This window comes from Pseudozyma hubeiensis (genome assembly GCF_000403515.1).
Source record: "Pseudozyma hubeiensis SY62 DNA, scaffold: PHS24, whole genome shotgun sequence".
In the NCBI taxonomy this organism is placed as follows: Eukaryota; Fungi; Basidiomycota; class Ustilaginomycetes; order Ustilaginales; family Ustilaginaceae; genus Pseudozyma; species Pseudozyma hubeiensis.
The window spans coordinates 55,512-76,296 of NW_012133806.1; the positions used below are offsets into that span (position 1 = coordinate 55,512).

At 58.3% G+C, this 20,785-nt stretch overlaps 7 protein-coding genes across 7 annotated transcripts in view; 4 read left to right on the forward strand and 3 right to left on the reverse strand.

The window, feature by feature from the left end:
* The window catches only part of PHSY_002536 (hypothetical protein), a gene marked incomplete at both ends in the record, with an annotated part of 790 nt that extends 614 nt beyond the window's left edge, over positions 1-176 (forward strand). The window contains one exon of the mRNA XM_012333160.1: positions 17-176. Coding sequence (XP_012188550.1) covers positions 17-176 — 160 coding nt within the window. The remainder of the gene's footprint in view (positions 1-16) is intronic.
* A 197-nt stretch (positions 177-373) lies between these two features.
* On the reverse strand, positions 374-4,864 carry PHSY_002537 (hypothetical protein; the record flags this gene model as incomplete). Its single annotated transcript, XM_012333161.1, has 1 exon — positions 374-4,864. The coding sequence occupies one exon, from the start codon at positions 4,862-4,864 to the stop codon at positions 374-376; it is 4,491 nt and encodes a 1,496-aa protein (XP_012188551.1).
* A 649-nt stretch (positions 4,865-5,513) lies between these two features.
* PHSY_002538 (hypothetical protein) lies at positions 5,514-7,817 on the reverse strand (the record flags this gene model as incomplete). The annotated part of the gene is made up of 1 exon (XM_012333162.1): positions 5,514-7,817. One exon carries the CDS (start codon positions 7,815-7,817, stop codon positions 5,514-5,516), a length of 2,304 nt encoding a protein of 767 aa, XP_012188552.1.
* A 2,326-nt stretch (positions 7,818-10,143) lies between these two features.
* On the reverse strand, positions 10,144-10,350 carry PHSY_002539 (hypothetical protein; the record flags this gene model as incomplete). The annotated part of the gene is made up of 1 exon (XM_012333163.1): positions 10,144-10,350. The coding sequence occupies one exon, from the start codon at positions 10,348-10,350 to the stop codon at positions 10,144-10,146; it is 207 nt and encodes a 68-aa protein (XP_012188553.1).
* A 159-nt stretch (positions 10,351-10,509) lies between these two features.
* Positions 10,510-17,479, forward strand: PHSY_002540 (hypothetical protein; the record flags this gene model as incomplete). The annotated part of the gene is made up of 2 exons (XM_012333164.1): positions 10,510-10,551; positions 12,869-17,479. The coding sequence occupies 2 exons, from the start codon at positions 10,510-10,512 to the stop codon at positions 17,477-17,479; spliced, it is 4,653 nt and encodes a 1,550-aa protein (XP_012188554.1).
* Positions 17,480-17,934: 455 nt separating this feature from the next.
* Positions 17,935-19,801, forward strand: PHSY_002541 (hypothetical protein; the record flags this gene model as incomplete). The annotated part of the gene is made up of 4 exons (XM_012333165.1): positions 17,935-18,590; positions 18,686-19,241; positions 19,329-19,571; positions 19,667-19,801. 4 exons carry the CDS (start codon positions 17,935-17,937, stop codon positions 19,799-19,801), a joined length of 1,590 nt encoding a protein of 529 aa, XP_012188555.1.
* Positions 19,802-19,875: 74 nt separating this feature from the next.
* PHSY_002542 (hypothetical protein) lies at positions 19,876-20,310 on the forward strand (the record flags this gene model as incomplete). Its single annotated transcript, XM_012333166.1, has 1 exon — positions 19,876-20,310. One exon carries the CDS (start codon positions 19,876-19,878, stop codon positions 20,308-20,310), a length of 435 nt encoding a protein of 144 aa, XP_012188556.1.
* Positions 20,311-20,785: the final 475 nt, after the last annotated feature.

Genomic DNA, 20,785 nt, shown 5'->3' on the forward strand with positions numbered 1-20,785 from the left:
CACCTCCTTTGCACAGAGACATCGCAAACACAACCTTCACCCTCAAATACAACGTCATGCCCAAAGTAGGCCTCCTCCACTACGCAGACGAATTCACCTCCCACTCGATCCTAATTCCACCAAAGAAGCTCCTGGAAAACGGCGAACAGCCAAGAATCCAACGCTTGTACTACTAGTTCCACATTCCTCCCGCATAGGCAGTATCAGCAGCGGCATGCAAAATGACGCTATCTTGATCTTCCAACCCACTTCGTCAGACCACACATGCACACACCTCCCTGATCAGAGATACAAACATCCTTACTGCCTTTACATATGTCATCGCTACAACCTGAATACAATAACGAAACCCAGCATCGGCAGCGGAGCTCGCTCAAGCAAACACGTCAAACATGCTCTTCCGCTTCTTGGCAGTTGCCGGCTTGGCCGCAGCAACACCACTCGCACGCTTTCCTGCGCGTTTCGCCGCCGTCGATCCGCCTCCTCCTCCCTTACTAGCCGATGCCCTCTTACCCCTGCTTCTCGGCGCCTCGTCCTCGGACGAAGACGACGACGACGACGAAGACGAAACTTCGTCGTCATCTTCAGCGTCCGAGGCGATCACAGGTGTGGCTGCTTCCGACGTTGCAGCGGCCGAGACTACAGGCGTGTCTGGTGCGCTGCCACTCTCGTTGCCGTTCCCATTCGCCGCTGGCTGGCTGGCGAAGAACGGTGTTTGGCTCGAAGCGCTCAGCGGCGTGGATCCGCCCGTGCTTAACGGCGATCCTGGCTGCGACATATTTTGGCGGAAGATGCCTGGCTTGAGCTCCGAAAGCCTCGTGAAGGGCGTCGACTTCTGACTCGTGCTGCCCGTGCCATTGCTTCGTCGGCTCGATAGCGGCGTCAGCCCGCGAAGGAACGGATTGTCTGGTGCAGCGAGGCGTTGCGCCGATCTGCTCGTGCTGGAGGTCTTTGCCTTGGAGCCCGCTGCGGCGCCATTCTTGGCGCGTGGAGTGCTCTTCTTGGACGCCTCTGCCTCCGATTCCGTCTCGGAATCCGACGAAGAGGTTTCTGAATCGGACGAAGAGGCCGTCTCTTTCGCTGCAGCTCGGCTCGCCTTGGCTGGCGTTGCTCGAGAGCGTGCTGCCTTGGTCGAAGTGAATTTTGCCTGCTTCGCTGCCTCCCGTCTACCCTTCTTGCCCGCATCAGCATCGCTGCGTGCATCTGAATCGTCGCCGCTGCTGCGACCGTCGCCGGAAGAGTCTGAGCTGGTGATCGAAGCTGATCTTGATCTCGACGTCGATGCAGTCTCTGGGCTTGAGGCGCGCTCACCATCGGCTGCAGCAGCGGCTGTTGTTGCTGCTGCAGCGGCGACGGCTTGGTCCGCGAGCTTCATTCTGCGCTTCCTCTCTTCGAGCTGCTGTGCCGCCGTGTTTGGCTGAGAGGGAGTCTGCGGAGGCATCTCATCGACATCCATGTCGCCGTTTGCCCGTGGGACTGCCGAGAGCATCGGGCTCGTTGCCAGCTCGGCTTCAGAAGATTCCGAAGGCGCTCGTAGACCGGTGCCAGGTGCATTTGGAGATTGCGAAGGTTCTGGTTGAGGTGGCGAGGAAGGTGTCAAGGCGATCTTGGGCTCCGCTGATGGCTCAGCAGCGCTCTTCTTCGCGGCCTTGGCTTTGGCGGCAATTGTCGCCGTTTTCGACTGGCTGCCGCGTGCCCCGCGAGCTGCAGCTTTGGCAGGCGAAGCTGGGACGGGTACGGGTGCTGCTGCATCGTTCGACGAGACTTCGATTCCAGATGGCGGTGGCAATTCGGGCTCTGGTGTCGCAGGAGCCAAGACAGCTGCTTTTGCGGTGGATCGCTTTGTGGCAGTGCTTTTCGGTGGCGCTTGTTTGCTTTGAGACGCGGTGGTCACTGCGTCGCTCGGTTCTGCGGCTATAGCCTGCATTGAATCCGGCTGTGTGACAGCGCCGTTCGCCGCGGCATTAGCGGACTGATTCTTGCATGCAGATGCCGTGACCTCTTGCGAAGGCTTGATCGATTCCTGGCTCGCTGTGAAGTCGATAGTAGGAGCACCAAATTGCTTGGCGAGCCAATCGGTAAGCAGTCTGGTGAGCTCTTTGTCTTTCTGACTTTTGGGCTTCCTTTTGCGCACCATCGCCAGCAGATCGAGGATCGACTGCGACCCGCCTTGCCAGATTGGGCACCCTTCCCTGTCGTGCGAGGGCGTTGCGCCACATGCGATGCACGCATCGATTGCCGCTACAGGCTCGCTCGCAGCAGTGTTGCGAGAAGCCTTCGAAGCGCGGGCCTTGGCAGCGATTGCCCGCTTGGTAGCAGCTGAAGGAGAAGCTGCGGATGCGTCCGCTGGGGTTGAATCTGGTGCAGACGGAACTGAGCTGCTCGGAAGATCGACTTGGGTCGCATCCTTGGCAGCAATTTCCGAAGTCGCCGTTGCGTCTCCAACAAGTTGCGAGGAAATTGCATGATTCACGGCGCTGCTTGCGGATGCGGACGGCACGGGTGCCTGCTCTTCAACGGCTGGTGCCGCCACCACTGCAGGCTGCGACACCGCAGCAGGCTCGGCAGCCACGGCGACCTCTTTGGCCTTCGCAGCCTTCGCAGCCGCCTCAGCAGCTTCAGCGGCTTTTGCCGCTTTGGCAGCATTGGTCGGCCGACCCAACTTCTTCTTGGGGACTGCGGGCACTGCAGCCAAAGGTGCATCGGACGAAGATCTCGAGCTTGTTTCGGTCGTGGCGTCTGGCGTTGATTGCGGATCATTGCTGGATGTGGGCGTCGATGCTGCAGCTTCTTTGGTTGCCTTGACAGCCTTGGGTCTGCCGACCTTCTTCTTCATGGGCGAAGGTGCAGCTTCGGAGGCGCTGAGGGCTTCGACGACGACATCAGTAGCAGCTGCAGCAACTGCAGAGTCGACGTCGAGCGAGGTAGGAGCGTCGGGCTGCTTATCTTGGACGCTTTCGACGACATCAGACGTCGATACCTTTGCAGCCTTGGACGCGCGAGCTTTCTTTGCCGGGGTGATCGCAGGCTGTGAGGCCTGCGAAGGCTGCTCCTCTGTGGCCGCTTTTGTGGGCGTGGCAGACGGGACTTCTTGACTATCCTTGAGAGCGGCGGCCGCGGCGGCGGCCTCGGCCTCTGCGATCGCCTTTTTGCTAGGACGCCCTCGAGGTTTGCCGGCTGGAGTCGAATTCGGGACTGGAATGGGATCAAGAATGGCAGGTTCGGAGCGCTGCCGTTGGTCCACTGCAGCTGATTCGTTGAGCTGAGGGCCTGTGGGCTCGGGACGACTCTCGATACTGGTCATCGCCGTCGATGGTTCGGTGTTATTGGTCGGTGCGCTTGGGGGCGTGATGTCTGACTGAGGAGGCGCGGCCACAGCTGATGCTGGAGCTTTCTTAGCGCGATCTCCTTTGGGCGTCTCCAAGGCGCCTCCTTCTTGCCCAGCCGCTGTGTCTTGAGTAGAAGGCAGAGTCGTTGTCGGGACACTCTTTCTGGGTCGGCCGCGTTTGGGTGTGTCGGCAGTTATTAGCTCTTGTTCGGAAGTTTGGGACGAGACCGCGGCAACTCGCTTGTTCGCACGAGCGCGTTTTGGAGCCTCGACCGGCGCGTTTTCTTGAACAGCACTGACGCCGTTTGCATCTCTGGGTGCAGCGAGTGCATCCACAGCTGGAGCGGGCATCTCTGACGTCGAGAGTATAGGGGACAGCCCGCCCTGCGATTCTGCGAAAGCCAATTGAGAGTTGGCAGGAACCATGTCGGACGGAAGCGACTTCTTTGAGCGCCCTCTCGGCTTCTTGGCGACCGGACCGCCGGGCGAAGCGTCAGGAATGGCAGCCGATGAGGACGCTGAGGGAGGTGATGAGAAGTCGGCACGTTTGCGCTTGGCAGACGTCTTTTTGGCGGCAGGTGTGACTGGCTGTGATGCTGAAACCGCATCGGCGACGTTTTCGAGAGGCGTCGCCTCGGCAAACTTGCTAGGTATGCTCGACGATGCCTGCGATGCCGAATCCGCAACTAGACTTGACACTATTGTGGCTGCATTTCCAGCAACCTCTGGCTGCCTTTCTTTGGTAGTGTGGGTGGACGCCGAAGTCGTTGTTGACGGACCAGCATTTGCAGAGCTCTTGCGACGCGACTTTGCTAGGGTAGCTCCGTTTGCCGAATGTCCATTAGCCCCGGAAGAGGCTGACTCGCCGGGGACTGCTGCCATGACAGCAGTTTTGCTGGGAGCATCATTCTGCGAGGCTTCAAGCAGAGCTGGAGCGACTGTTGCTTTGCCTTTCGAGTGCGCCATGCTCGTGCCGTTGGTGGAAGCGTGCGCTTGTTGAGCAGCGGCTTCGGATTGGGATAATGCAGCTTCCTGTGGGTGCGCTGAGGAGGTGACGCGGACTCTCAGCTTGGGTGCGAGGCTTGCGTGCACCGCGAGAGCTCGGAGATCATGTTCATCATCTAGATCGCAGACGATACCGTCCGGGTTGACGTAGCTCATCTCGACGGGAGCGGCGGATGTAAGCTTGAACTTGGATCTTGCCATGCTCTTGAGGAGCGCAAGATCTTGTGGAAAGGAGTCATCGTGAACACGCTCAAAGCCACGGTCGTCTGGACCGCTGAAGAGAATGACGGACGGTGAGGAGACATGGCCTGCTCGTGGCGAGTCGTTGGAAGATCGATAATTGAACGGCGAGAAGGCGTCAACATGCTTATGTGCTGCCGTGCGGTTCAAAGGCGTGGACGGGAGCTTTTCGTCGTTGCTATCTTCGCCAAAGCCGAGGATGGAAGGTCGAGCACGCCTGCGCCTCTTGCCTTTGTTGGACCAGTTCGGGTTGGCGGTGATCTGCGCCGTGCGTTGGCTTGGCGAATACATCCTTGACAGACACGCCGCACCCGATTCGTCTACACAGTGAGTGCAATATTATCAAATTCTGAAGCTGATACGGGCCAGCATATCGTTACGAGGAGCGTTCGACCGATGAATCTAAGGAAGGAGGCGAGGGGCGATGGAGCAAAGTCGGAGCGGAAACGGGTGCTCGTCTGGATTGCCGATGCTGAATAAGAAAGACCGATGTTCGAGCCTCACGACACTTGATCCTACCTGGGCATCTCCATGCGCTTGTATGGTGTCTGTTGCGCGCCGCACCGTTTGAACGCGAAGTAGTATGAGTCGATGGCGATGAGAGGGGTGAAGCGTCGATATGAGCGCAAGCAAGCAGATGCCAGATTTCTCGACTGAGCCGTGACTTTAGGGTGGAGTCTCCCACCAGAATTATCCAAATTCTCGACCTTCGAAAAATCTCACTTTTTTGCTTTCTTCTTTTTGGTTCGAATTCGTTGATTCGATCTGACATGATCGACTTTCTCTCGGGATCGTCGGCAAGCATCGACCAAGTGTTGCCAATCTCATTGTCTCTCTCTCAAAACTGCTGTGGATCGAGGTGCCATTAGCATGGCCTGGAGTTGCTAGAAATACAATGCAAATCGATCAACCGTGTTCCAGGTGAAGCGTGGTGAAGGGTTCAGCAAAGTATGCCGTCACGACTGGTGGTTCCGTTACGTGGTCGCTCCGACAGCATGGATCGCACCGCAGGAGGCGATGAGCGCGCGGCTGCCTTGGACGCGGTGTACAGCGCATTTGCCGCAGCCGTGGCTGCGCCATGAGAAGGGGCCGAGCCGTCCGCGTATGCCGGCTCGTCCTCGTCCATCTCGGCGCTACTTCGCTTGACGGCGCCGCGGCGTTTCTCGGACCGCGCCATTTCATCCTTGCTGGACGGATTGGCGGCATCGCCCGCTCGTCCACCGCCTTCGAGATGAGCAGGTCGCTGCAGGCTTGATCCAGAGCGATGGCGCTGGTGCTGTTCATGATGCTGGTGCTGGTGCTGTTCCGTGTCCGGCGTCGCCCTGGAAGTCGCCGATGGCCCGGACGGAGTGCGAAAGCGGGCTCCTTGGCTGCCATCGTGCGAGTATGGCGAACGCAAGATGGCCGGATCCGGATGCGCCGCATCGTTACCCAGCTTGAGCAAACTTGCAACAATGTAGGCACGATCTAGCGTCTCTCTCCGGTACAGGTCAACGCCGAAACCGCCGCCCAGGTGCAGTCGCACACTGTAGAAATCGTACATGCCGTTACGCTGTCTCAGCCGCATGTCTTCCTGCACGAATATGGTGCCTGCCGCGGGCGTCATGAGCCGAGATGCCGGCGTGCTCATCACCTCTTCGGCCGCAGCAGGTACTGCCTGTGGAACAACGCCCACCGGGTCGATGAGCGAGCTCCAAATCTCTTGCAGCCGACCCGTCTCGGATGGATGGACGAGTTCAAACAAGGATCGCTCGTTGAGATCGCTCGGCTGGTAGCCCAGCAGCGCGGTGCACTCTTCCGAAATGCGAGCACACTGCAAATTGGTCGAGCAGATCATGGTCACTACAGCCGACATGATGCTGTCCGATGATTCAGCCTCCGGGAATGCCGCCTGTGACCCGGTGGTCGGCTGCGAAGCGTGACGACCGTTAGAGCTGTGCTGGTGGTGTTGTTGGTGTTGCTGATGCTGCTGATGGGCGTGGTACGGCTGGTGCTGATACGGTTCGTACTGCTGCTCGTACGAGATCGAGTGCGAGTGGTGACGACCCGTCATCTGCTGAGCAGGTCCAAGCGCCTGTGAGCCATCTTTTTGGTATGACCACGATGACGCCGGAGGACCAAATCCGGATCCGCTCGAGACATTCATCGGGTGGCGCACGTGGTCCGGTCGCGAGTAGGGATAGCTGGAAGCAGATACCGAGTTGGATGCGCTGCGCGGTTGAGACGCCGGACCATGCGTCCGGCCAGAGACGTGCATGACCGAGCTCGACGATAGCAGTGGCGGCGACATGAGCTCGTTGGTACGTGTGGGTGAGCGAAAGTAGCCCGACTCGGAGCTTGGCGATTGACGAGCATACGAGGCCGAAGCGGGCGAGCCAGAGATGTCGCTCTTGCCTTCGAGCGTCTGCAACGTCGTGACGCCGGCCTGTGACGAAGGGCGATCCTTCAAACGAGGTCTCCCACGCTTCTTGTGCTGCACGTCGATGCAGGTGTCGCTTTTGCCCAGGTTGATGCATCTACGGCAAGGTCTGCCTACGTCGCAAGCCAGGTGCGCACGCTTGCAGTTGAGGCACGCCGAAGGTACATGCGCCTTGGCTTGCTTGCGTGCAGCCTGCGACGGCTCGTCGATGCCAGGAGAGCTGAGGCCAGCAGGTGAAGCGTCGGTGGCGAGTGGCCTACCAGGACCAGCAAGGTCGCTCCACTGACCGGAGAGTGAGAGCAGCTTGGTCTCTTGGATTGTTCTGCGCGAGTCGGTGGGATGCGCCTCGCTCGCTGCTCGGAAGGGCGAAGCGTGAGGACCAGATCCAATCTGACCAGCTTGCTGTTGATTCAGGCGCGCGTGCCAGGAGGCGGATGACGGGAGGCTGGAGGACAAAGAAGGCAACTGGAACACGCTGCCACTCGAGCTCGAGCTCGAGATTGACAATGGCGGCAGAACGCGCGAAAACGAGGAGGAGGAAGCTGCGGCGTCGGACGATGCTTGCTCGAGGGGAGGCGATCGAGCGCCTTTCCAAAGCGATGACACGGTGGGTCGATCGCGATCAAAGTAGGTGCTACTGCTGCTGCTGCTGCTGTTGTTGTTGTTGTTGTTGTTGTTGTTGTTGTTGTTGTTGTGGCTGGCGCCCGCATTGCTGTTGGAAGCGTATGATGCCGAGATGGGATGATGGTATGAGTGAATTCGGGTCGGATGAGGTGGGGGCAGAGGCGAGCCCGAAGCCGAGCCTGAGGATGCGGACGGAAGCATGGGTGGTGACAGCGGATGTCGCCTCAAGCTAGAGGATGACATGGGAGCGTCCGACGTGCGCGATAGCGATGGACTCAATGGGGGAAGCTTGGGCTCGCGTGAGGCTCCGTGAGATTCTGACTCTGTCATGATGGCGATACGAGTGAGGAGATTAGCGCGCGAGACTGACCAGGGCAGACGTACTCCCAGAGGCGGCGGAGCTTGAGGACGATGTGAGTGGAGCGCTCCTTTCGGTAGCTGGCAGCCGTGTCCAGTCTGCAGGCTTATGTAGCCTGAATGTACAGCCGTGTTGGTGTGGAGTGCAGCTATGAGAAAGATGTCCGAACGAGGCAAAGAGGCGATGATCGTCGAGCGGATGCGTGGTCGGCCGTCGAGGAGATGCCGGAGCTTCGGATTGGTGCCCCCTCTGGTTACAGGATGCGCAAAGCGGAGGGTAGCCAGATCCGGAGGATGATGTCGTCGATTTGACGATGGCAATTGTCAAGGAGCAAGCAAGGACGCAGTAGAAACGAAGGAGGGAGCTAAAACAATGTTGGTGGATGGCTTTGGTGGAACAGAGAGACGAGGAGGATGGATGCAGCGGTCAGGCAAGCAAGAGCAAGGGACGAAGGTGAGGAAGCAGCAGAGGCGGAGGGAAGTCGATGATGCGGACATCTGTGTGGTTCCTGAGTCGCGCTCGCCACGAGACGACGCAGAGTGGTCTCAGCGTACAGTGTAGCTGTGCCAAAGGTGGGCAGAAGCGAGGAGGAGAACGAGATGGGCGGATAGAGCCGTTGCAGCACGGTCCGGGGGAGAGTCGAGCGAGCCCTTTGCCCTATTGTGTGTGCTGTGCATGGAAAGGGCCACGAGCTCAGCAGGTGAGGCGGAGTCGCACGCGAGAAGTGGGAGCTTGACCGGTTTGCCCGGCGACGATGGTATCTTCTGTCACAAAGTGCCCGCCCAGCGGTTCATGCGGAACGCCAAAACAAAAGAAGAAAAAGTCAGGGTCGGACAAGGCGGGGCAGCAGGATGAACGGCTGAGGCCAGGTGTACGTTTGGTGCCCAATCGACCCGACTGACTGATCCAAGCAACAGACAAGCGGTGCTACTGTTCAGAGTTGCCACAACAGTCTGCGGAGAAATTTGGAAGCTAGAAGCGAGCCGAGGGCGGGGCGGGGGAAAAAAAAGAGAGACTAAGTTTTCTTTTATCAATATATTTAATCAAAAAAATCCCGGTTCGGCTGAATGCTGTCGCTCCTGGTTCCGCGTCCGCGAGCTGCCATTCGTAGGCAAGCGTGGTACTGTAGCATGCAGGCTGGCTCAGAAGAAGAAGTTCGTGGGTGAGGTTCCGACGTATAGTGGAAGCAGCAGCGCACAACAGGAAACGATGACAGCGTGGGATCGCCAAGGGTTCTCTCATCAAGCACCGCAGTGCGAGCGAATAGCCACGCGAGGGGCGAGGCAGAGCACGCGGCAGCCAAAAAGGCTGGAAAACGCGGGGTTGTCGTTATGTTCAAAGAGTATTCAAAGACCTATGCGGCCGACCTGACGCTCGCGACTTGGGCCCTCTCGGTGCCTCGGCCGAAGATAACGTAATCCGCCCGCCGAAATGGTCATCTTTGCACCGAGCACGAAAGGAGGGTGAAGGGAGGCGGAGAAGCGGGGCACAAAATGCTTGCAGCGGGTGCGGACCTCAGCGAAAGAGCGGAACGTATCGAATTACACATACACTGTTTCACTGTGTCCGCGTCGCTGAACTATCGGTCCGAAACCGAAGAGCCAAGGGCCTGTGTCTGCCTGTCCGCAAGAGCCGGAGCAACAGACCGGTCAAGGCTTCCGAACAAACTGAGGAAACGTTGGCGTAGCTGCTGAGGGGGCGCATGAGGACGAAAGTTCGGGTTATTTTCTCCTCGCGGGACGGAAAATTCCTTCCTATTTTGGGTTTGCCATCACCGACGCAAGGGCGCGGGCGCGGACACGAGAACACGAGACCGGGGAAAACCCCGAAAAAGGAAGACAGACTGCAACAGGCGCGGGGGAAGCCAGGCACAGCACTGCAGCACTGTCGGCGGTGGTCAATGGTCACCACGGTAGCACAACAGAAGCCCCTTTGGTTTTCTTCGCCCGGATCTCAAAGGGCCGACGACCGTCGCCCTTCTTGGCCTCCCAGGGGTTGTACCAATTTCGTCTCGTCAGACCTTGGGCTGGCTCGCCAAATCACTTGACCTCGCCTCGTGCCTTGCTCCATCAAATCTTTTGGTTCCGCTGCCATGATTTGTCTAAGCACAGCTTGGACGCAGTTACTACGCAGCGGGTGTGACGTACACTGTGCACGCAGCAAGCACGATCACCGGCCGTACTCCGCGCCGCTGACGTTCTTGGTGACGTATTGCCGGCGTTTCAGGTGCTGCTGAAGCTGGTAGCGATGGAAACGAACGTCTCCATTCGACAGGTCAAGACCGGATCGACATCGCTGGGATGAGCCGGAACTCTTTCCCCACGTCGTGGACGCTCCGACTGATTTACCTTGTTTCCGGTGCAGATTGCCGTGCATGTTGATTGGCTGTCCGTTGGTTTCGTGCCGCGCGTGTAGTCATCTGGTTCGACCGGTCGGACTTCGGAGAAGAATCGGAGGGTCGAGACACTACCTCATGATCCGCATTCCTAATGGCTGCGAACCGATCACGAGGATGGCCAGAATGTCATCGTCAGCATGTTTCGGATTGCGCCCTCGGCCATGTCCGACGAGAGGTCAGTGAGTGTGGAAATCAATGCTAGGCACACGGAATCTTGATGGCAGAGTGGAAAAAGAGGGCCAAAATTTAGGCTTGGAAATGCACGTGTTTCGATCAACAAGCTTGACTCGGCGACATCCAACAGACCAGATTGCGAGTGAGATCTGCCGATCTTCTTGCCAAGCGAGTCGCCGCCTTGGTCTCTGATTTCTACGCTTGCGAATCAATGTGCGATCAACCACTTGCAAAGAGCACACATCGTTGTCGATGGGACGACTTCGGCAGAGCGGCTCTTCGTTGCAGAATCAGCAGACGCCTTTCAAAACTCTGCTGAGAAGCGTCCGCTACCCGACGGAGGCGGCATTCGCGGGCTCGAAGCAGCCACAATAACTCAGATCAAGACGAGGGACTCTGCTTTGTCGTCTCTGAAGGGATTGCCCTGCAGAGAATTATCGAAATGGCGTTCGGCGGCAAATCCGCGTCCATGTCAGGCAGCCAAATGGAAAAGGTTCTCGCTCGCAGACGATCAATGATCAACATGAGCTCTGCTTCCAAGCGATCGCGATTGTGGAAGGCAAGCGAGACGGAAAAACCGAACTCGTTCTGCCTCTCTCGTTTGCCTTGCTTCCTGGCTGTGGTCGAATTCGAGCAGAGAAACTTATCCTGCAAAAAGGCAAAAAGAACGTCAGGGTCTGGCGGCCACAGACCCAGGCGCACTTGCGGGCACACATTTACACACACGCGCACCGAAAAACAGTGTGGCTCGAAGCCTTAGCCGCCTCCCGAAAGCAGCGCAGCGCAGCACCAGACGTCAGAAACGCAACACAATTGACACGCTTGCCGCTGCGGCTGCGGCTGCTGCTTCTGCCTGCCGAGACGTGCGTTTGACACTCAAGTCCAGCAAGTCTCAGCTATGTTGTGGTGCAGTACTGCCCTGTACCTAAGTTATTCCCTCCTGCATTTGAATCGACATCGGGAGCAATGACAGCGCAAAGAGCCTTTTCCAGGACGGCAAGTTGGCGAGGTGGCTGCAAAAGGCAAAGAATTCAACATCGTGACAAGAGATTTTGCTCAGGGCGCCGCTTGCGAAGTTTAGTTCGCTTTTTGCGCCAGCAGAGGCGAAGCGAGCGAAGAGCGGCAGAGACGAGCGGCAGAGGGAGGCCAGGCCAACCTTGGCTCGCTTGGCTCTCTCGTCTATCTGCCTGCCCCTTTGGGTCGAAACACACGGTCCATGTCGGCACTTCCATACAATATCCGTGTTTCAAGCCTGTGGTGTCCGTTGGGGCCATCTGAGAAGCCTGTCGGCCCTTCCGCTCGCATGCCTGTCATTCATTGTCACCGCCGTGGTCTCGTGCTTTGCTTCGTCACAATCCTCGATACCGCCTCCATCTCTACTCTCCCCCCCTCTCCTTCCCTATCGCGCGCGGCTCAGTCCTAGACCCGACCAGCTCAGCTGTCTCGGCGCCCTCCTACACGCCATCAACGCATCGGATACCTTTGTCTCCTCTCGCTCACACATACGCAGCCGCCGTGGCGCAGGTCGCTCGCTCATCGTCGTCATCAAGCCACCTGCAACGCCTTGGCAGCCCAACGGATAACTTACTGGAGCCGTCCGCTTGCTCGATTTCGCACATCTCTCTGTGATTTGACGGTTCCCGGTCTGATTTCATTTCCTCGAATCAAGGTTGTGGGAGCGCGACCCCCAACACGCACCGCCGCCCATCGAGCCACTTGCCTGCCTAGGCACGCCCTTGATTCGACTCGGCAACGTCCCTCTTTCTGCCTCCGCGACTCTGGGCAGCGCCAGCTGGTGGCATTCACCGGCTCCTTTTCAATTTGTCGCCCAGCAAACCACGCCGGCAGCGGTTCCAGTCGATCCAACACCGATTCGACATCGGCTTGCAACGCATCCTGGCTTGCAGTTCATTCTTCGCACGCTCCAATTTGTCGAGCAGTTGCTCGCCTCTGATTGCTCCTGCCTGTCTCTGCAGCCTGCTTCATCTTGGCACCTTCCGTCCCCACGCACTTTCTCAACGCCGGCCGTCATCGTCGCAAACGCCGCCTGATCTCTCGTCTCCGCACCTCCCTCTCTCACTTTCTCCAAGTTGTGAGCGCTCGGTCACGCCTCTCGAGCGCTGTGGACAAGACCCTCCGAACATATACCCGCTCAGACGGAAGGCTTGGTCCCGTCAGCATACCGACACCAACTCCTCCCACTACCGAGCCAGCTTCGCCATTGCCGCTTGCGTGTAGATGCTCCCGTACGCACAGCCTTGGCTCTTTCTGCTGTGCCATCTTGGCCCCTAGAAGTCGCGCAGCTCCGGTCATTGTGTGTAGAAGCGAGCCGAACAGGTCTGCGGACGTCCACATACGACACTGCTCACCACCGACTCTCTTGTTCGACATCAGCAGCCTCGCAACGCGTCGTTGTGCATCGTTGCAGCGCCAAGCCACGCTTCGGCCATTTCTTCATCAGGCATGTTTCAGCCGACGTGGTCCCAAGAGGCCCATGCACAACCGCCGCTCCACCTTCATACCCAAGATGGCACACCACATTCCCAAGAAACGCACGTCCCACACCAGATCCAATACGATCTTTCGCAAAACGCGCATCACGCGTCAACATCGGCGAATCAGCTCTCTGCGTTTGGCGCCTCAATATCGGAGGATCCGCACGCCTTGCCACCAGATCCATCCACCTATCCATTCTCGTTCCAGCAGCAGCAACAGCAGCAGCAGCAGCCCCACCAATATCACTCCCATCACAATCCGCATCAGCCTCACAACGATCCAGCCTTTCTCCTGCCACAGCAGCACAACCGCTTCCAACATCAGGCATCAACCTCCGCCGACTTGTCTGCCGGTCGCCCGGCTTCGATGCAATCCGATGCCTCGCTCTACGTAGATCAGCACAACATGGTGGTTGATGATTCCAACCCCGAGCTCGCTGGCCAGCACAGCACACCTCAAAATTCTACCGACTACCTCTCGCAGCACGATGGCCAATCGCTCTCTCGGCCACCGACAGGCTCGGAGCAAAGCTGGTCGAGCCATGTGTCTGCGTCCAACGAAGCTGATCGGGACGCGGCTTCTGCGACTGTGTCCACCGGTCTCCAAAGGGCGGCTCGCCCAGCAGCGCTCAAGATCGATATGGCTCCGGCTGCGTCGGGCGGAGTGCACGACCTGCCCGGCTCAACCGGTGACGACTCCTTATCCACCGGTACCGGCAGTGCGGCTACACCACATGCGCTCCAGACGCGCTTTGCGCCCTTGCCGCAGCTTCAGCCGTCCATGTACGACGAGCACGCCGTGTTGCAACAGCAATCCGCCACCACCATGCACGATGCCTCCTTGACCGCCGGCTCTGCACTCATGCCGGCTTTTGGCACCGAGTCGACTTACCTCAGCCAGGACTCGGCCTCGAAAAGCCCCGCTTCCGTGCTTCAAGGCTCAGACCATGGTCGCAACAGTCCACACATCAACCAAGCCGAGGCGTTCGTCGGCATGCCCGGCGTTCCAGAGAGGTTGGGTCCATCCTCCGCCCACCTTGGCGTGAACGCATCTCCCAGTTCGCCCCTGATGTCGCAGTTCAGCGCTGGTCACTACAGTCCCAGCTCCACGCTCTCGGGCGCCTTTTCGTCACGGCCGGGCAGTCGACCCGCCAGTCGCGGACTCAAGTCTGTCGCCAGCTTCACTTCATCAGCGGGCACTGGAACGGGCACAGGCTCCGGCAGCGAGGCGCAGCTCGGCAGTCGTCCGCGTTCGAGTTCAGGCAGCGGCGCAGCAGTGCGACCCATATCGGGCCTGACGAGGACGACAAGCATGCAGAACGAGATTCTATCGTTCCAAAGCGCATCTCCGCACCTCGGCCTCTCGCAAAGTCGCAGCGTACAGAATTTAGGACAGATGCAGAGTCCAGGGATGCCAGGTCCCCTCTCGAGTCCCCGTCATTCGGGCGCGGGAGGGATGGAGCCCTGGAGCCCCACTCACTCGCACATGGCACAGTCGCAAGGCTTCCGTGGTCCTTACTCAGGTCATGGCTTTCAGACGCCGCAGATGCAGCAATTCAGTCCGACCCTGACGTCTCCAGCTCAGTCGCAATACTCACCGCAGACGCATTTTGGTTCGCACTCGTCCAGCATGACGCCCTTCTTCTCACCCTCGATCGAGGCTGTTCAGCAGTTCGGGACACCAGGCGGTCACCCCGCAGACGGCTTTGACATTGCTGGCTTCAGCGAGCAGCGTCTCTCGTCAGCCCTAGCCACTAGCGCCTCGATCAGCGGTGGTCCGGCTTCGACCGCGCATCAACGCGAGGGCCACAGCACGCCAACCATTTTGGAAGAAGAGGAAGATGCATCACAGAGCGACGGCCGCGCAATGGCATCGAGATCCGCGCCTACCTTTGATTCTGGCTTTCCCTCGCATCATGCGTTGCAACAGCTGCAGCATCAGCACACGCATCCTCATCAGCTCCAGCATCAGCATCCCGTACATCAGCAACAGCAACCACAACAACACTCGCACTTTCCATCGGGTCAAATCCCGCCGGTCTTGCAGCGCTCGCGATCTGATCAGATCCACAGTCTGCCTTTGGATGCATCATCCACATTCCGCAACAACCAGATGTCGTATCCGCCACACATGCGACCCAGCCTGTACCAGCAAGTCTCGATGGCCGAGATGAATCAGCTGCGTCAGGTTCACGGTTTGGGCGTTGCCGAGCGCAACTTTGGCGATTGCTCCGCCTTCATCGAAGATTATGTCCGTCAGTACATCTCGACACCAAGCCGACTCGGTCTCGGCGAGCGGAACGTGCTCATCATGACGACCAGAGTCGCGCAAAAGAGCTATGGCGCCGAGAAGCGCTTCCTATGCCCGCCGCCTCTGGTCATCCTCATCGGAAGCAGCTGGTGGAACGCGTGCCCGGCCTCGACACGTCCTTCTCCGTTCGCGCCCCCCGGCGCCGTCGATCCGGACCAGGCGGCACCGACGGTGCTCTCACCGCCTCGCGTCACCATCAACATCAGCGGCGAACCTGGCATCCAAGACGGCGCGCTCGAATGGGCTTCCAGCAGCGGGCGTTTGATCGATGTAGGCAACCCATCGTCCGAGATGGCCATCTCGGGTCGGTGCATCGGCAAGCAGCTCTACATCTCCGACGTGGACGAAAAACGACGCCACGTCGAGGCCCTCGTCGCCATTTCCGTGCCAGGGTCTTCGCCCATGGACCGGCGTCTGCTTGGAACGTTCCCCAGCCGGCCCATCAAGGTCATCAGCAAGCCGAGCAAGAAGCGTCAATCGTCACGCAACACGGAACTCTGCGTCAATCACGGCTCGGTTATCTCGCTGTTCCATCGACTTCGATCCCAAACCGTGTCGACGCGCTACCTGTGCGTGTCGGGTGCACCTTCGTGGTTCAAGGGCTCAGACAATCAGCCTTTCCTCAACATGAATCCGCGTGACCAGAAGGGCCAGGAGCCACCGAGTTGCTTTGTCGCTAAGATGTCAAGCTGGGATCCTTTCATCATCTACCTGGTCGATCCAAAAAAGCGCGCCGACGCGACGCCGTCCGAGCCTTTGCAGCCTCCTGTCAAGGGCTATCCTCCGCCGCCTCCGAACGCTCTGCCCACCACTGGCATGACCAGCTCACAGATGACAATACACTATAACCAACCGATCGTGCTGCAGTGTCTCAACACTGCTGTCGTTAGTCCGGTCATGGTGGTCCGGAAGGTGGAAAAGGGAACGACGGTGCTGGGCGGTGCTTCGGCCGGGCCGGCAGAGTCGATCGCGCGCGAAGCTTTTGGCGATCCCGTTTCGCAGCTTCACAAGATTGCCCTCGAAGTGCTCGAAGATTCGCCAGCGTCGGCGCCGCGGTCCTCGGGCGAGGCGAGCGAGAGCGCTTCTCCCGGCAATAGCGGTCCGTTCCTGGCCTGCCTGAACGAGTCTGTCGGCATGCACAGGCCGAGCGAGCCCAGGAGATGGACGGCCAACAGCAGCTTCAGCGTACCTTCGACGCCGACAACTCCCGTCACATCGATGAACCTGGCTGCTATGGAGGGCATGGAATCTTCGGGCAGCTATCTGCCGATGAGCCCGACGAGCGCTGCGGAGTATGCAGCAGCGCAGACCCGCTACTCTCTCAGCACCGGTAGAGCAGGTGGCACGCTGATGTCTCCCTCGGCCTCGACGTCTTCGCACGACGTCTCTGCGATGGAACCGCCGCCCTCTTCGGATGGAGGTAAGGTCAAGCGACCACGTCGAGTGTCGTCCTCGGTGGTGGTGCAAAAGGAAAGAGCCGCTGCTGCCGCTGCCGCCAGCAAGAATCGCCGACGTGGTCAGTCGCTTTCGATTGTGGGCATACAAAACCAGGGCCTATCAGACGTCGAGGTGATGCGTCGCACCGGGTCCTACGCCACCTCGATGGCCTCTGATTCGTCAGCAGCAGGCAGCACGGCGCCTGGCGCCATGTGGTCCGTCGAGGTGGCCGACTCGGACATCTGGACAGTGGTGGGTACCGACATCGCGCGCCATTCGTTCTACGTGCCCCCGCAGATCGTCGGTGGCTCTCAGCCTCAGACCAACATCACCGACGGCAACATTGCACATTTGATCACGGTGCCTGCTCCAGCGCAACCGATCACGCCGATCCCCGTGATCACCAACGTGGTTGCGCCGCAGCGAGACACCAGAGCGCAGCCGATGCAAGCGCCAGCGGGCGATCAGAGACCAGGTCTTGTCACCATCCTCGGCGAAAACTTCCACCCGAACCTGTTCGTATTTTTCGGCGACTGGAAGAGTACGCACGTCGAGGTAAGGACACGTCAAACGATCGTATGCGCCGCCCCGCCCAGCTTCGACCAGGGCCTTCCACGTGGTCGGGTTCCGATCCTGATTGTGCGGCACGACGGCGTCATCTTCCCAACCGACTATCATTATCAATGTTGATGGCATCGCAGCAGCGTGATGCCAGATCCGCCTTTTGCCTTCCTTACATATTCTCCATTCTCTTCCTATTTGGGACCCAGGGTTTCACCGTCATCTGCACAGAAAATGTTACAGCTCACAGAGTCAGCCTCGCTTCGAGTGGTTGAAAGTCTCGATCCTTGGCTGTGTTGAGTCGCAAAGTTGCCGGCCGAGAAAGAAAAACGGCGGCACTAAGTCGTCGGAAGGCAAGGGTCCGTCCGCACGCGGTCGGACCATTTGAAGTTGGTTCGTTGCTTCAATCCTTCCTGCATCTCCCTTGAATTGACTCAAGACAATCCGCTTGCTGCCTTTGAGACGAACCATACAGCAACATTGCGCTCCAAGCTAGCGGTATCGACCTTTGAAACACTCTTGCTTCTTTCGGCCATCTTCTGCACAGGACCGACGCCTGTATCGTCGGCGCTCAGACAACCACAATGACGACGGCAGGTGCCACTCGCAAGATCAAGGTGCTCATGGCGCATGGCTACACGAGCAACCAATTCCAATTCTTCAAGCGCTCCGGAGCCATCCGAAAGGCATGCAGGGACGTGGCCGACTTTACATTCATCAACGGTCCGCTGCTCGTCCAGCCCATCACATCTGCCGGGGATTTGGATGCGCCCGATGTGGAAGATGGCAAAGCGGTGGATGAAGACACGCCGATCGAGGAGCAGCCACGAGCATGGTGGAGAGCCGACGACGACGGAAATTATCTGGACTGGGATCAGTCGGTCCACTACATCAATGATGTGCTGAGAAAGGAGGGTCCCTTTGATGGTATCGTAGGCTTTTCGCAGGGTGGTTGTCTCGCCGGTATCCTTGCCAGTGCCTTTGAGAACCCGGATCGTATGCCCGGGCTTCGTCTGCCAAAGGGTCAGGGTGCTTTCAAGTTTGCTGTCGCCGTCTCGGGCTTCCGCAGCCGCGACAAGTTGCACCAGAAGCTGTTCGAGAAGCCCATCGAGACACCTGTCCTGCACGTCTTGGGACGCGCCGACCAGATTGTGGATCTGGAGCGCTCCCAAAGCCTCGTCGACGTATGCAAGAACTCGCGAGTCGAGCTACACGACGGAGGACATTCGCTACCTTCCCAGTGAGTCCCAGACGACAACGAGCCGGAGTGTTAGACAACCAGAGCTCACCAACTGACCACCGACCGGACCTTTCTTTCTCACGCATGACCGACAGGGCTCCATGGCGCAATTTCTTCCGTGACTTTTTCGCCACCTTCACCTCGGACCCCTACGTCGCCAACGATCGATGGAAGACGATCCCCGGACCATCCGATCGACCACGCGGCGAGACGCCGGCGGGATCTGGAACGGTGACGCCGACGCCTGAGGCAACCGAGGCGGCGACGACAGCCACGTCGTCGTCGACCTCTGCGACAGGTGAGCGAGACATTGATCCTTCCAACCCATCGCGATCCGTGCCTAAGAAGAAAGCCAATTCGCCCTTTCTGGTGCATCAGAAGTGGAAAGAGGAACAGGAGCTTCGAAGAAGGAAGGCGGCAGCCGAACAAGGCTCTAGCACCGGCAGTAGTAGCAGTGGCAAGAAAGGAAAGCACCACGACGACCACCGCGAGGAGACGACCGATCTCACGGGACCGCTCAAGATGATTGTCAAGCTGTTTCGATTCGCCGTCATGGCGACGGCAGTGTTGATGGCGTCTGGTTTTTTTGTGGCGGGCGATCCGCTCTGGGGCTACCGTGGCAAGTATACTAGGTTGAGGACGTACTTGCCTGTAAGTTGAACCTTTTCGCGGTCTCCGCTTCGAAAGAATCACCAAAGCTGACTCACCGCTCAATCTGCTTCGACCTTGTCCGAACAGTACCGAGAAAAGATCTTCTCGATTCCCGAACTAGCCATGTACAACGGACGTGATCCGAAAAAGCCCATCTACATTGCCATCCTAGGCGACGTGTACGATGTTACCGAAGGAAGACGGATCTACGGGCCCGGAGGATACTACTCGTTCTTTAGCGGTAGAGACGCGAGTCGTGCATACGTGACGGGGTGTTTCAAGACGCATTTGACACACGACGTTCGCGACTTTGATGACAAGCAGATGGGTGTAAGTGAAGATAAGCAGCGACATGGAAGACGCAGAAGACAGCTGACAACTTCTCCTCCCTTCTCGCCTTGCTGTAAACCGCTTTGACGAAACAGGATCTGGTGACGTGGAAGCAGTTCTACGACCAGCACGCAAAGTACCACAAAGTGGGTCGGGTAGTCTTACCTCCGATCGACGCTAGCGTTCCTGTACCCGAACCATGTGAGGATCCGGCTGCACAGAAGATGTAAAGTGCTCGATCGTCGAACGTTGGGTGTAATTTATCTTTCGAAACATGGACGTGTGTTCTGGCTGATCTCACGACATGGCTGTGAAGATGGTGTGTCTGAGGCAATGTGATGATCAGAGGCTTGAGAGGCGAGCATCGGGCAGCCGTGTCGAGGCCAGCTCGTCAGACCGTGTATGGCAGCGCAACTACCAGACTTGGTCGCAATCAGACCCGGTCGCGAGAAAAGACGAAGCGGCCCGATCGATAGACTTCGACTTTGGGCAGAGTGAGACAGACGGTCTGAAGCAGTCTCAACTCCGACACATCGCCGCAAACTTCGGGGCAAGAATTTCCCACACCAGGCCCGATGGGCAAGCATGCACAGCGCGTGCATCGATGAATCGGAAGCCATGCTATCGCCCGACGTCCCAAAGTGTTGCCCGATGGCGTACCAGGAAGGTTTCGGATCGGAAAGGCTCGGGATCAAGCAGTATACCTGCAGCCACAACAGCAGCACTGGTTCTGGTATGAAATCGAGTGGCAATTCAACGTATGATGCGGGCGAGGCTGCAAAAACTGGCCGGCAGAATATCGGTTTTGCGCAAGTGACGGGCTCTCGGAATCGCGCATATGCTCGTCTGCAACGGGAAGCGACCGATTCCAACACCGCCAAAGAAAGAGCAAAAAAAAAAAAATAAGAACAAAACTTTTTGGACGTTATCTAAGCGAGATGAAGACACAAGGACACAGATTAGGCTGCCAAGAAACATGATGATGATGAATGACCAAGATGGGCGGACGAGCAATCATCAAGCCAAAGTCTCGAATGGGAGAAGCATTATACGGCCACGTGAAGATGCTGGACATAGGGTCTGGTAGGCAGAGCCAGGGTCGGTCAAGGTGTTTCAAACTTGCCATGAGCAGCATCAAGTCCCGCATGAGCCTAATCGATCGGAAGCGAGACGTTGCTTGACCATGCAGCCCACGTTGAGAGAAGAGTGTACTT